Source organism: Camellia sinensis, chromosome 8, assembly GCF_055761805.1.
Source record: "Camellia sinensis isolate YWXY chromosome 8, ASM5576180v1, whole genome shotgun sequence".
NCBI lineage: Eukaryota > Viridiplantae > Streptophyta > Magnoliopsida > Ericales > Theaceae > Camellia > Camellia sinensis.
Genome location: NC_138968.1, coordinates 176283284 through 176298000, shown reverse-complemented (window position 1 = coordinate 176298000; position 14717 = coordinate 176283284). Strand labels below are relative to the sequence as shown.

The 14717-nt window shown below is 34.1% G+C and overlaps 1 protein-coding gene across 1 annotated transcript in view; it reads right to left on the bottom strand.

Moving 5' to 3' along the window:
* The window catches only part of LOC114262823 (phosphoenolpyruvate carboxylase 2), a 7332-nt gene extending 2496 nt beyond the window's left edge, over window positions 1–4836 (bottom strand). The window contains exons 1-8 of the mRNA XM_028203239.2: window positions 4565–4836; window positions 4152–4358; window positions 3125–3516; window positions 2926–3010; window positions 1121–1343; window positions 819–922; window positions 619–706; window positions 206–360 (exon numbers count right to left, since the gene is read on the bottom strand). Of these exons, the coding sequence (XP_028059040.2) occupies window positions 206–360; window positions 619–706; window positions 819–922; window positions 1121–1343; window positions 2926–3010; window positions 3125–3516; window positions 4152–4319 (1215 nt within the window). The 5' untranslated portion in view covers window positions 4320–4358; window positions 4565–4836. The remainder of the gene's footprint in view (window positions 1–205; window positions 361–618; window positions 707–818; window positions 923–1120; window positions 1344–2925; window positions 3011–3124; window positions 3517–4151; window positions 4359–4564) is intronic.
* Window positions 4837–14717: the final 9881 nt, after the last annotated feature.

The window sequence follows — 14717 nt, the reverse complement described above, 5'->3', positions numbered from 1 at the left end:
ATCCATACAAATGAGAACACCCAACAAAACCACATGGCAAAAGTGGACGCATTTGCCAAATGCCAACTAGAAACAGTTAAATAAATCTTTACATGAAATATATGAAATTGCATTGACAAAGTGGAAAATAGGTTTTGGTGGAAATTTAGGATAATAATAAAATATTTAGCAGAGAAAAAATGGAAGTCAGAAGGGAAGGAGATACCTGCTCAATATTGGTGAAAGTTCCTTCCTCTGGAATGTCAGAAATATCATGGGCTAATAAATGGCGAGAGCGTTCACGTGTCTGATACAGCTTATCCCTCACATCACTAAGGATAACACGATAAGGTTCACTTGGAGGTACTTGCTTCCAAAACTCTGCATCACGATAAAGGTCAACAATCGAACACTGCTAACAATGCGCACACACAGAAACGGGGCCGTGGGCTTCTTTATGTGCTTTTGACAATGATTACCTGGTGTATTTATTTTAAATACAACAGACCAAACTGAATTCATAGTGAAAAACACATTTAAAAGGCTGAGAAAGCAGCAATAAAACACCACCTTGGTTTGTAAATTCTGTGTTGGAAACAAGAACTAGCTAGACAAAACCTTTCTTATTAATCTAATTACCTATGTAGTGTTTTGCATCTCTCTTTGATGATCTGTGGAGTTCTTCAGCTCGAACACGAAGCTCATCACTGCAACGCCACATAGACAACTGCCCAAAAAAAAGGAGTTAGAATATCAGTAACAGTTATCGAACATAAAGAAAAAGGAGCTCCTTAAAGAATAAAATCACCGAAATAAACAACAATTGAGAGAGTTGAAACCTCAAACATGAGATCCTCAATCTGAGAATAGTACAAGTTAGCAGCCATCATCCTAGCCAACAAGCAGACATCCCGTGTGACCTCAGGAGTGACCCTTGGATTACCTGCATTTGATGCCAAACATATGTTAAGCAATAAATGAGAGAGAGAGAGAGAGAGAGAGAGAGAAATCTGGTCTCAAAAGCTGCCCTTAACCAATAAAACCACTTAAATAAAATGAAAACTTGGAAGTATTCATAACTAGTGAAAATGGCAGTTGAAGTACTTTTTAACTTCTCAATTTGGTAAGAAAAGGATCATACCATCTCGATCGCCACCCATCCAAGAAGAGAATTGAATAAGGGGAGCATTGTAAGGAACACGTTCATTTATTCCTATGTTCTTCAGAGCTGTATCAACACGCCGTAAAAATTTAGGAACACCCTTCCAGATTGTTTCATGGAAGTAGCTCATTCCTGCTCTCATTTCATCTTGTGGGGTTGGAGGAGTTCTCCGAATCTCATCTGTCCGAAAGGCAGCTTGAATCTGGCATGAAACAAACAAAATAAAATAAAACTGGTTAAACCTCTGGACACAAATCCAATTACTAGATCAAAAGGACATAATCATAACTTTACACTACTATAATGATTAATTGGGTTAAGCCTTTCAATATGAAACAACTAAAGCAGATAATTGCAAAGAAAATCACCGCTGCACAAATGCCTGCCCTCATGGTGATGAGTGATATAACTATATGCTGTTACACATATATAAACTTGATCACCAGAAGCACCAATAAATTGTTGGCACAAATTACACCTTTTATGGCAAAAAGGCAACACCTATGAAGGTTATATTTCTAAATACAGAAGAATTTTTTTTTTGAATTTCACTACTTCCATGAACCTGGGCTTTGTAAAATTTGTGTCCATGGGATACCGGAGAATATTGGAAAATATAATTTTACAAGAAAGAGGGGTCAACAATCAAACAACTTAATCATAAATAATCGAGAAGTCAATGTAAGCATATTCAGCCAGTACAACTTCTATTGACAATTACAGCATACCAATAAACAAATAAATGACATAAAATAAGAAAAGGAAGACGTAAAAATTTCTACTTCTTCTATGCACTTGATCGATAGATAGCAACACAGCATCTTCAGCAGCCTCTTCATTTCACCAAAAACTCCACAATAGCAAGCCAAAGGCTTAAATTTTTACTCCAACAGCCTAGCTAATGTGAAGCTAAACTAACATTTTGCTACAGTACCTCTCTAGGAAAGACAAGGTACTGTGCACTGGCTTTTAATTTTTTTTTATCCTTTTTTAATTCAAACTTTTGTTTTTAAGAATATTTTAATAGAAGATAGCTAAAGTATAAGAATATTTTAATAAAATATAGCTAAAGTAGATAGCTTGGTTGGAATGTATATTAAAAAAATGACTAGCTAAAATAGTAAAGTGAAATTTTGAATTACTATTTTGACTATCCTTGCTGGTGATGCTCTAAGGGAGTTTTGTTGTAAACAAATTCTTAACCATTTCAAAAGAAGGCGGTGAAGATCCACAACTGCTTTTTTGAAATAAAATACAAATTAGAAAAGACTTCTCAAATCAACATCAGAAATTGTACATCACCAATATCTACAAAATCTCCACGTTAAGTGCCATGATAAAGTTATATTACATACAAGCCAAAACTGCGACTCATTTAAATAGATAACAAAACAAATAATATGATTCGGCAGAAAATTATTTAAAGTTTAAAGGCTCCATGCTGACTCATGAAGATGGAGTTGTTGATTATCATATCACTTCCACACACCCAAAAAAAAACACACACACACAGAGGTAAACGAATATCTTTTTTTTTCTCCCTAAATCTCTCTCTCTCCATGTATAAATAAATAAATCTCCATATTGATCAGCCATGTTAGAGAGTGACATGCATTACAAAACATTACTTTACCAAGAAGTAACAGTATAAAATTTGGGTGCATGATTAAAAATAAAGAAATCTGTGAGATTTAAGGACTTCTTCATAATCTTTGACAAGTATTGGGAAAAATGCCAAAGCATGATGGTATATATAAGCTAATGCATTATGCAGTGAAACTTACCTCCCTCTGTAGAGCCTCATCAAGTTCTTGCTTATCATCAGGAGTGATATCTTTGGCATATAATTGGGTTAAACAATTACGAATCCTAACGAAAAAAAATAAGGGATCGATCAAAGCAAATAAAAAAGAATTCATAGCATCAAAGATTATAACATGTCCACAACACAAATGAAAGATTACAAACTATTTAATGACAAACCTTCCGTGCTTTTGAAGCAAAGATCTGCGGACAGATTGAGTAGGGTGAGCAGTGAAGACCAGATCGACAGTTTGATTTTTCAGAGCATCAAAAACTTCTTCAGGAGATTTCTTCAGTTCCCCCACAAGTCTCTTGAGAGTTTCTTCAATGTCTGATTCAGTCGCTGCCGAGTTCTCATCAGCAAAATCCCCCTTTTTCAACTTGATTCGTCGACGGCAAGCAATCTGAACCTCCTCAGCGAGGTTAGCCAAGTTAAGCATGTGAGAGAATGACTTGGCAATGACAATAGAGTCGCCCGGATCCAAACTTGTCAGTACACTTCCAAGTTCATCCATCTTCTTGGTGTCATGCTTTCCTTCATATTCGGCACAAAGTTCATAACACTCTTGAACCTAGACATGGAACATAACAAACAATTTACTTTAGTTGATAGTTCATTAGCAGTCTACTTATCATACATAATGATTTCAAGAAACAATTATATCAATTAAATCTCTTCCAAGGTTGCTATAGAAACGCAGTCAAACAATACTCAAGAGATCACTGATTCAGACAATGACTCCCCTGATTGAGAAGTAAATTAGGATCTCAAATTAAATTGTAGATAGCAACTGTTGTTTCTCATGATTCAGTAAGCATTCATTCAATCCTCATATATCAAATAGATCTTCATATATCTTTAACTTCACACAAAATCATGATTTCGGTAATTGTCACAAAGTCATGATTTGGTTAATTCTCAAAACGAGGACCACTGTATATGACCAGTACAAGCTTCATTATTTCTTAATGATTATGTCCAAACAAGAACCAATCATGAATATAGCGATAAAAAAAAAAAAAATGGATCATAAAACCAAACCAATCTCAAAATCGCAGAAGTCATCGATAATTCAAATCACATTTAATTGGGTTTTCAGTTGAATAATAAATCAAAGTCAAATTTGAAATCACAGGCATTGATATATCTATATATATATATATATATATGAGATTCAAAAACATGAAATCAAAATCACAATCGTACCGTCTCCTTAAGATCCTCCCCATGCAAGTCCTGAAGAATATCAAGAAACCGATCCAATAACAGAGCATCATACTCGACAAGTTTGTCATCCTCAGACACTTTCCCAGGAACCAAAGCCCTCAGTTGTGCGTCAATCGACGCCATCTTTTCAATACTCCGATTCGCCATTACTCAGCCCTGAGCTCACCCTCCCGTGGGCAAGAAACCCTAGAAAAGTCAACAAACAGGAAATTGAATCAATACCACAAATTCCGATCACAAACAGGGCCTAAAAAATAGAGGAATAGACCATCAAAAGCCACGTACAAAGAAGATAGAGATAATGTAGCTCAAAAGTAAAATGAAAAAACAGAGTATAAAGGTCACAAATTGATGTTTCTAATGAGACACAGATGGAGAAGATTAATGGTTACCTGAATCCGGGTAATCGAGATTGAAGAAGAAGAAGAAGAAGAAGAAGAGAGAGTGATCAGAAAGTAGAGAGAGAGAGAGAGAGGGGTGAGAGCCAAGAGCTGTGATCGGCCTTGATATATAGAGGAGAGAGAGTGGGGAAGAGGAGGGACGAAGAAGTCGTAATCATTTTTTTTTTATTATTATTTTTTATTTTTTATTTTTTCCTCTGGACACTGAACCTAGAACTCATCACTCACTCGCCGAAACTCAAGTTGAAAATTTTTGTAAAGTCAAACTTCAGAAAATCTAACCTTCCGTTTTATTTAGCTTTTTAATACGTTTTGAATTACTATTTTTGAAAGATAAATTATTAAAAAAAATTAAAAATTACAATTTTGTTTTGTTTTAAATTTTAAAATAATTTATTATTAAAAACAAAACAACAATGATTCATCTCATTAATTTGGGAGCATTAATGAATCACTAATGAGGTGGAAATTTAAAAAAAAAACAAAACAAAACAAAACATAAGAGCAAAATATCATATCATGTGAGACCATACCACTTTAGAACTAGAGCATCTCCAACGGTAGTAGGCATTTTACCTATCTAAATATTACTATAAAGTATATATTTTATTTTGCCTATCAACTGTTTTATGTTTTTACTCCAACCATGCTCTTTATTTTAGCTATTTATCCAAACACTATTAATTTTATAGAATGCTACGTCAACAACAAAGATTCCGGAAATGATCCTAATGATTGAATACATTTTACCTAGCGTTGAAGGCTAGCTACATGTAGCTAGTGAATATGAGTTGAGCCAAAATGCCTAATCATATGCCTAGTGCATTGGAATTGAAAAAAGTGAATCACACTAGGCATTTTAACTAACAAGTATTATATGCCTAGTGCATTGGAGATGCTCTTAGTATTCTTCTTTTAGTGATTTCACTCAATTTTTTAAAATCAAATAAAAAGAAAGAAGCAAGTGGAAAAAATTAAATTAATAAATTAAACATAATTTTTATTTTTTTTATTTTAAGTATTAATTTAAAAGCTAAATCAAACTGTACCTAACGTATCACTCACAGTCTGTGCTCATGCCAGAGGAGCATATGCTTTCAATTTTCAAAGATGCCAATTTTGTTTCCATTATTAGAACTTTCCGAATATTATTGTGAATTTGTGGGGGTTGTGGGGGTACTTGCAGTAAAATTGGCTCATTTTAGGATTTATTTTGATAATATGAACAGTTCACATTTTAATATATGAATTAAAATATACATACAAAAAATTAAGTTAATTAGATATCATTTACCCATTCATCCACTCACATTTGTATCTACAAAAATAAATAATAATAATTGTGATTTAAAATATTAAAATGAATACAAATGTAAGTGGATGAAAGAGTTAACGATATGCGATTAACTTGATTTTTTGCAAGCATGTTCTACTTGATGTATTTTAAAATGTGAACTGTTTAGATTATTAAAATGGGTCCATTTTGTTGTACAACAGCCACGCCACATTCATTTGTTGAGAGATTTGGTCAAAACTCTCTCATAATAAAATTTTAATGTATTTAGGACAAGCACAAAAAAATTTTCTTGAAAAGTTCAACAAATATCACTATTATCAAAATACTGAACTGTAAAATAATATAACTTTTGATTTAAATATCAATTTCTAATAAAATTAATATTTTTAAAATTTTCTCATCAAAATCTATCAAATAAAATTCATATTGACTGTAAAATTATTTAAAAAAAATTATTACTGTTGAAATTGATGTAAACAGTAACAGTAACAGTAACATGTTACTTTATTTGACAGTAATACGTTACTATGTCTCACAATAACAAGTTATTTTCTTTGACAGTAACATATTACTTTGATTCACAGTAACATGTTACTCTGGCAATATTGTCTATGAATGGAGGAAAAGAAGAAAAAAATATATATATTTTATTTTGTTCTTACTAAATTATAAGTTTTCTCCTTAAGAGGTTTATGAATGAAATTAAATTAGGTTGTCATTTTCACCAAATAAGGGTCAAATGATGGAATTTTGACTAAATTTTCTAACTTTATTTTATATTAACAAAATTACACATCAGTGAAAATATTTTTAAAAAATTACAAATAAATAATAAAATTTATTAACTTTAATAATTAAAGTGATAAATTTCTTTATGATTTTGCACTTTTTTTTTTTGAAATCTTTTCATTGATTTGCAATTTTTTCCAGTCACTTCTCTAAATTACACTAATTTCTCTTAAATGTTTAATTTGCATAACAATTATGTCAATTTTTTTATTAATAATTTATTAGTTGTATGAACGAAAAATATATTGTTACCTCTTTTTTATTAAAAAAATTATATTTAATAATCAAAAAATAAAATTTCATGAGCCCTAAATTACTTAGGATGAATAAGGTAAGTATGGCCATGTATTAGGGGTGAGCAGCGGATATACCGATCCACCAAAATCGACCGAATCGAACCGATCTGTTGCATTTTGGACGAATGCGTGATGATAAGCGGATAGTTGCGGATTAATTTTCTCCAATTCGCCAATCTGGCGGACGAATGGCGAATTTGAGATTCCTTTGGCCGAAATCGAATTGTCAAACCTCGAACACCTCTAGTAATTTATAAGGCTTTGTGTTTTCAGTTTGTTTAAATATTCTGTTTGTGTTTTCAATTAAAAAATAGTTTAAATATTCTGTTGAAAAAAAGTTTTCAACTTGAATATCTTTTTTGAATTGAAAAAAATAAACGTATTATTTATCTATATTTTTTGGTTTTTAAATCTATCTCTAAAAATAATAAATAGAAAATATGATATATGCTGATTGATTTTTGTTTTCAAAAACAGATATAGATGTAACAATATAGAGACATACAATCTCTATTATTACTATGTTCATGATTTTGCTGATTTGAATTGTTTTTATATTTTAAGAATCACAGATTGTAATACTTTATGTAGATGAGACATGCAGTGATTGCGATATTCTAAAATTTCAAACATTCTTGCTTTGGATGAGACATGCAGTGATTATAATATTTTTTTAAGTCATTAACTGTAATACTTTCTTTTTTTTTTTTTTTTTTGAGGAAGTGCACAAGTTGAATTATGTTGAAAATTTATAAAATTTTAAACCGCCAAACCGATTCGCATCCATCCGCCAAACCGCCAATCCGCTCAATCCATATCCGCCAGATTGGCGGATGGATGCAGATTGATTTTCTCCAATCTGCCAATCTGGCGAACGGATGGCGGATTGGAGGTTCCGTGACCACAACCGACCCGCGCCCACCCCTACCATGTATGTACTCAATGGTTGGTTTTAGAGAAAATTACGAAATAGTGGTACTACTAGAAAAGTATTACAAATTCATGTAAGAATTTATAAATTTAATTATTAATGTGTATAAGGGTCTTGCTTGGGAAGTTGAATATGGACTAAAATAATCAATAAAGATAAAGTCGATTAATATAGTCAATAAAATAAAATGTCACATTCAAACTATAATCATTTCACTTTTTCTCTCACAATTATCAAATAAACTACACACACCAAAACAAAACAAAAAAATCAACTATTCCAAACACAACTTTTTTAGCGAGGGCAGTCGAAAAACCAAAAACTAACTAAAATAATTATTCCCAAACCGGGTCAAAGTTTATCACTTATCTATAATTATTTTTTAAAAGTTCTTTTAGTTTTTGTTTAGGATATATAGAATGTCTATCACTATAATGCACATTCATGTTATTAATTGAAAAATTATATATTATTATCTTTTTCATGGTAAGCATTTAATTTTTTTTTTTCCTAAATCATTTTCTGTAGGACAAAGAATCAAGACCTTTACTATTACGCTGTGTTTGGTTGGAAGATTTGGGAAGGAATTTGAAAAAAAAAAGAAGAGAAAATGTAAGTAAAATGAGAATAAAATATACTTACATTTCACATAGTTTCACACACATTTTTCTTTTCCATTTTCAAATTCCCTCCCTAAATTTATCAACCAAACACAACATTAGTAAATTTTAAATACATGTCATTATCAATTGCAAATCGTATTGAGTAATTCAATCAAAAACGATACTTAGGAGTCTTTTGGGAAGTTGCTAAAAAAGCCAATTTTTTTGCTTTTCAGCTTTTTTATCCAAAACAACCTAATTTTTTGCCAAAAAAGTCACTAAAAAAATTAAAAAGCCAACCTTTTACCAACTTTCCAAAACACCACTTAACAAAATACAATAGCAAAATATGTGAAATTTACAACTCGCCCAAGGGTTCAGGTCCGGTATCAAGCTTCCTAATTGGCACCTAACTTTTGCCTACTTCTACTATAAAACCAAACTTGCTTAAAAAATTATCGGGCTTCGTTTAGAAATAATGAGTTGGGTAGATTTGGAGTTATTTTAATCACAAAAAGATAAAATAAGTTTTTTAATCTAATAAAACAAAACATCACATCTAATCCATAATTATTACATTCTTTCTCTCAAAAAAAATTTAAAAAGCAAAAAAGTCATTCCCAAACGAGACTTTTTAGCCTCAAACTAAAATAATCAAAAAATCAAAAATTCAACTCACTTCTCAAACGAAACCTAAAAACAAGCACTAATAATATGAATAAAAGTGACAACTAATTCATATTAATAAGTTATAGTATTAAAAAAATTGACCATTTAAATTGATATGGTGTGATCTATAACTAAATGGCCTACAAGATAGGTAAATGGCCTACAAGCGATATTTAGGTAAAAAATTTCATCGAATCGATAATGTTAGAGCATCTCCAATGGTTCATTACTTTTTTCACCAAATTTGAGTAAAAAATAGCTGATTTTCTCAATCTGATACGGCTAGCTCCAACGGTATGCACCAAAAGGGAAGGGGTCGTTCGGTTGGTCGACCGGCCGATCGACCAGTAAGGCTTGTGAATTTATTTTTTTTTTCCCTCTTGATTACTCTTGTCAAAACCTTTTATTTGTTAGTAGACATTGCTAAGTTGTGAATTGAGTGTAACATTTGATTTGCATTCTATCTTGATGCTGCTATCCAATTCTAAGGAGAAGGGATCCGATTGTTTTGATCTTTCAAGTTTGTCAACCACACCCACTTCAAAACACAAATTACTATATACATGTTGGCTTTTTTGACTTTCGAAGGTTATTTTTGTAATTGTGAGCGTACCAGTAAGGATCAATCAGTCCTTACAGAATGTTAATTGCCAACCAATTATCAGATGATTGTGTTTTAGTTCTTTCAGCCTCAATGAAGATGACTTTTACTGGTAGCTTTACTTAGGAGGAATAAACTGACAATGATTAAATGAAGAACAATTGCAGTATTTCATTAAGTAAAACGAAAGACTTATAATGATCCAATTCAACCTCGTAGAGGTTTACAACAACAATTTATTTGAAACTACTCTTATGAACGAAATGCAGTGCAAGAATTTTAAAGTACAGAAATACAAAGAACAAGAAATGTAAAACTGAAAAGGAAATAAAGTAGAATAAAACTGGTTTTCTGGATCTGAGTCTGGGGCTTTTTCAGGGGCTTTCTCTGTTATTTATACTTCTCAAGGATGACCATCGAACTGCACTTCTAACCGTCGAATCGCTCCTCCATGATCATTGATCATGTTGCCTTATAGTTAGCTCCACTATGCCATTACCTGCAGTTAAGCTTCCCTCTTGATTTTGAATTTGAATGTGAGTAACCGTTGAAGCCACATCACTTTGCATCTCTTTGTTGATCCAGTGCTACGCAGATCTTGTAAGAACCAATACTAACTACCACGTGTACGATCACGATCAAAGACTTGAATAGTCTTCTCATATTACCCTTATTCTGCCACGCGTTGAATTGTAATTGGCTTATACAAAATATGTAGCCAACATTACCCCCCGCACTAATATACCCAATACTCGGTGATATTAGTGGATCAAGGTCTTTTATCCACGTCTTAGAACGTGCATGGGCTTTGCATTTTTCTAGAAATGCAACCGTCATTCATCATTTGCATTAAATTCTCTTTTAATCTTTTGAACATCCCCACCACCTTAGCATTCGAACAAACTGATACATCTTTTATGGCCAAACCAATTCTCTCTTCTATTGATCAAGTATACGAAGAGTCATCTGATGATGTTGTTCTTCCTCGAAAGAACCTTCATGCATTGATTAGCCAACTTTACCCACCTTTCTATATTCAAGTGATGGAAGTTTTTGTAAATTATCAACCTTTGGACTATGAACACACTGTCCACAATCCTTTGATTCAGAAATTTACAAATATAGACATGGGAAGTTCTTCTTCTAATCCATAATCTTCTGCATGGGATGAGGTTGTGGCTTCTTCTTCCTCTGGGGCTTCTGGTTGGAGAAGCTGGTCGGAACCTGAGGCATGTGAGTTAAAGGAGCGAGTTAATCACCACTTTGTCGAGTTCACTGATCCTCTAGAATTCCCTTCTGATGCTCGAAGTTCTGTGGTTTATCCTTACGTGTCCATCGACCGCCGACGCAGTTTAGAGGACAATCTGCTTGTAGCATGGTACACATCCGCCATGCCTACAAAGATAGTACAAGCTACCCGACGCCCAGAAGAGGCACAAGGGTATAACCCATTGTTCTTAGCCCAGAAGGCGAGGCTTTGCTCTTCTAACTGGCTTGATTGTGTTAATGCCCCTCAGTTTCCTCCTTCTTTTGAAATGGAAGCCTCTATACCTTCTTCTCCGCAAAATCCCTGCTGGACAAAGAGACTGAGGCTTACCCTCTCTATGGACAAGGTTTTGCCTCCTTATAAGCCTCTATCTTCCTCTACTCCAGCTCAACGAAAGCAAGCCCAACTTCTGTCTGCGGCCTTTTCTCACTTGCTTTTCAATGTTCTTGAAGACGATGTTTCTCTCAAGAACCTTCGATGGGCTTGTGATATTATGACTCGGGGTCACGTCCTCAACCCCATCTCCCAAGCAGAACTCCAAATGTTTTTGGACCAACTCCCGTTGTTTCTCCATTGGCACCGGACTTCTGTGGCCACCACCCAATCTTTAAACCAACTTTCATCCCTTCGAGTTCATACCCAGTACGAAGCAGAGAACCTCATCAAAGAATATGATGACTTTAAGAATAAAGACTCTGCGCACTAGGATGACTTGGATATGGACGAGCTGGAATAAGGGTTAAAAGAAACAGCGTTCGAAAGAAAGGCTGAAGAACTCTTTTATCAAGTAAGAGCACATCAACTTCAGCAGCCAAGCCTGGAGAAAATAGAGGATAAAATAAAAAAGGAACATAAATTTATTGACCATAGCTGGACTAAATTCCATGATCATGTTATTTATTCTATTCCTTACTTTTATGAACTCGAATTTGTACCTAGAGAGGGCCCTTTAATGTAATTACTTTTGTTTCAGTACAACTAAGACTTTTCTCTTTATTTGACATGGTTTGACTTTATCTATGTTTGCCTTTATAAGCAAATTTAGGGCTTCGAACTCAACAATCTCATCCTTCGAATCTAGATTCAATCATCTCAAATGAAACACTAAAAAAAAAACCAACATGACCTTTTCCAACTCATGGAATACAATTGACAAATTTTGCTGGTTTCCATTTAGAATCAGTGCTTCGAATTTAACAACCTTGCTCTTTAAAGCCTGTCTTAATCATATCCAACATATGGTTATGGTTAGTACGATCAATCAGTTTTAAATTGACCATTTTTGCTTCGAACAACAGTTCATACTCTCAAAAATATGGAAGCCCCCCACGAGGGTTGCACTGCTTTAATCCGAAAAGCAATCTTCAAACCAACTATTGGTTTTGATACTTCGAACAACAATTTTCATCCTTAAAGGATCTCAAGTTTTGCTTCGAAGGATTTATTCTCACTAAGAAACCCTAAAACAGGATTTCAATCCTGTTGAGGTATACAAATACTTGAGCTTTCTTGCATCCTTAGGTGTGGGATGTGCTTCAAAGTCGACTCCTTGCCTTCGAAGCTATTTGTTATCGGATCTCGGCGCCAAAATTTGGCTTTGGCGCCAAAATTTGGCTTTGAAGCCAAATGTTGTATTTTGAAGCTGATATCAGTATTTGAGATATGTTTCCCTCCAAAACTATCAATATTGAGGGAAACTTTTCGCATCCGAATTTTTAGTACTTTTTGTGAATTCCGTCCGTATCACATGACCAGGTATATTTTCAGACACAAAAGTTTTAAAAACCCTTTTATTTCGTGATCGGAATTTACCTATTTGTCTATCGCACAAACCCTTTATCTCTACCGACCTTCCACTTCTCTCTACTCTCTTTCCCAACTTCATCCTTTGAAAAAGCTTTCTATCAATGGCTTCTTCTTCGTTGAAAATACCAGTCGTAGAGCGTGCGAGCCCGTCTGTAACCCTGAAAAGGATCATTGACACAGAATGTGAGAAGTACAAGGCTAGTGAGAAAAACGTCATTGACGGACGCATCTTCATTCCTCGTCGTCATGAGCAGCAAGACTATGTGCTAGGGCCCATCTTCAAGGAGATTCTTACTGAGCTTCCAACTTTATATCCACGTCTAGAAGACCATTGTCTCCTTTACGAAGGTGGTTGTCACGACCCAAACCCGTCCCTATAGGTTTAGCATCGTAACCGGCCAATAATCCTTGGACTACCGAAGGCCTCTGAACAGATTAACAAGATTAAGGGGCTAGCGGAAGCAAATACATAAATATAGTTGTCCAATGAGCTGTGCTGACTTATATGAACAGAATAGTTAAAACTTTATATAAGTCAGCATAGCTCATTGGACAACTATATTTATGTATTTGCTTCCGCTAGCCCTTTAATCTTGTTAATCTGTTCAGAGGCCTTCGGTAGTCCAAGAATTACTGGCCGGTTACGATGCTAAACCTATAGGAGCGGGTTTAGGTCGTGACAGAGTGGTATCAGAGCACGAGTTATACCGCAGACACGTGTCCATATCAGCTATAGGATGTATTAGAAATGAAATAAGGATATTGCATTACCATGTTTAAGTGTATGAACTATTATGAACACATTCTTATTGAAAATGAATTGAAATGAAACCTTTGTGCATGATCAAAGAAGTTAAGTGAAATAACATGTAATGTTAATTTCAATACCGAATGTGGAATCTATGTGAACATGAACGTATGAAAGTAAGGGATCATGTGACTGTATCTGAATTGAAATGAAAGTACAAACGCGTCTGATATGAAATGAAATGTGAGAACAGTGAGAACTTTTCTTGTATTAATAAGCACCCTGTTTGTGTGTAGCCAATGGAAAGGACAAGGAATATAGACGAATCTGAATCTTCTGATGCTAGAATTAGCCGGTTAGAAAGAATGGTTGAAGCGTTAACCAAAAATCTGAAACAACAGCAACAAGGGCAAATACATGTACCTGAACCAGCTAATTATGATATGGTAACACTGACACAGAAATACAATAAGATGAAACCACTGGAATTTCAGGGGGGTATTAAACCGTTGAAAGCCGAGGCTTGGGTCTTAGAAACTGAGAAAATATTTGAGGTATTTCCGTGTACTGAGGCACATAAGGTTTTGTTGGCAACATTCACACTTAAAGAAAAAGCTAGGGGATGGTGGATGTTAGTACGAAATGATAATGAAGGTGTGACGTGGGAGAGGTTTAAAGAAATTTTCTTCGAAAAATACTTTCTCCAATGCATCCGAGATAGGAAGGTATCCGAATTTGAACAACTAAAACAAGGCAATATGACTGTGGCTGAATATGAAACAAAATTTACTGAGTTAGCTCGTTATGCACCCCACATGATAGACACCGACTACAAAAAGGCTAGGAAATTTGAAGGTGGGCTGGACTTAGATGTGTTTGATCGAGTTGGCGTCTTAAAATTGCCAAAATACGTGGATGTTCTTGATAGGGCCTTAATGTCCGAGGCAAACATAGCAGCCTTGAAAATATCAAAATCAACATCATTAACTGAATCAGAAAGAGCGAAACAGAAGGTTGAAATGACTAGTAATTCGATAACCTCTGCGAATGAAAAATCTAGGGTAATAACTGTGAACAAAAAGAGTCGGGGAAACAATGTAAACAATGGTATACCTAGTTGTAAAGAATGTGGGAAACA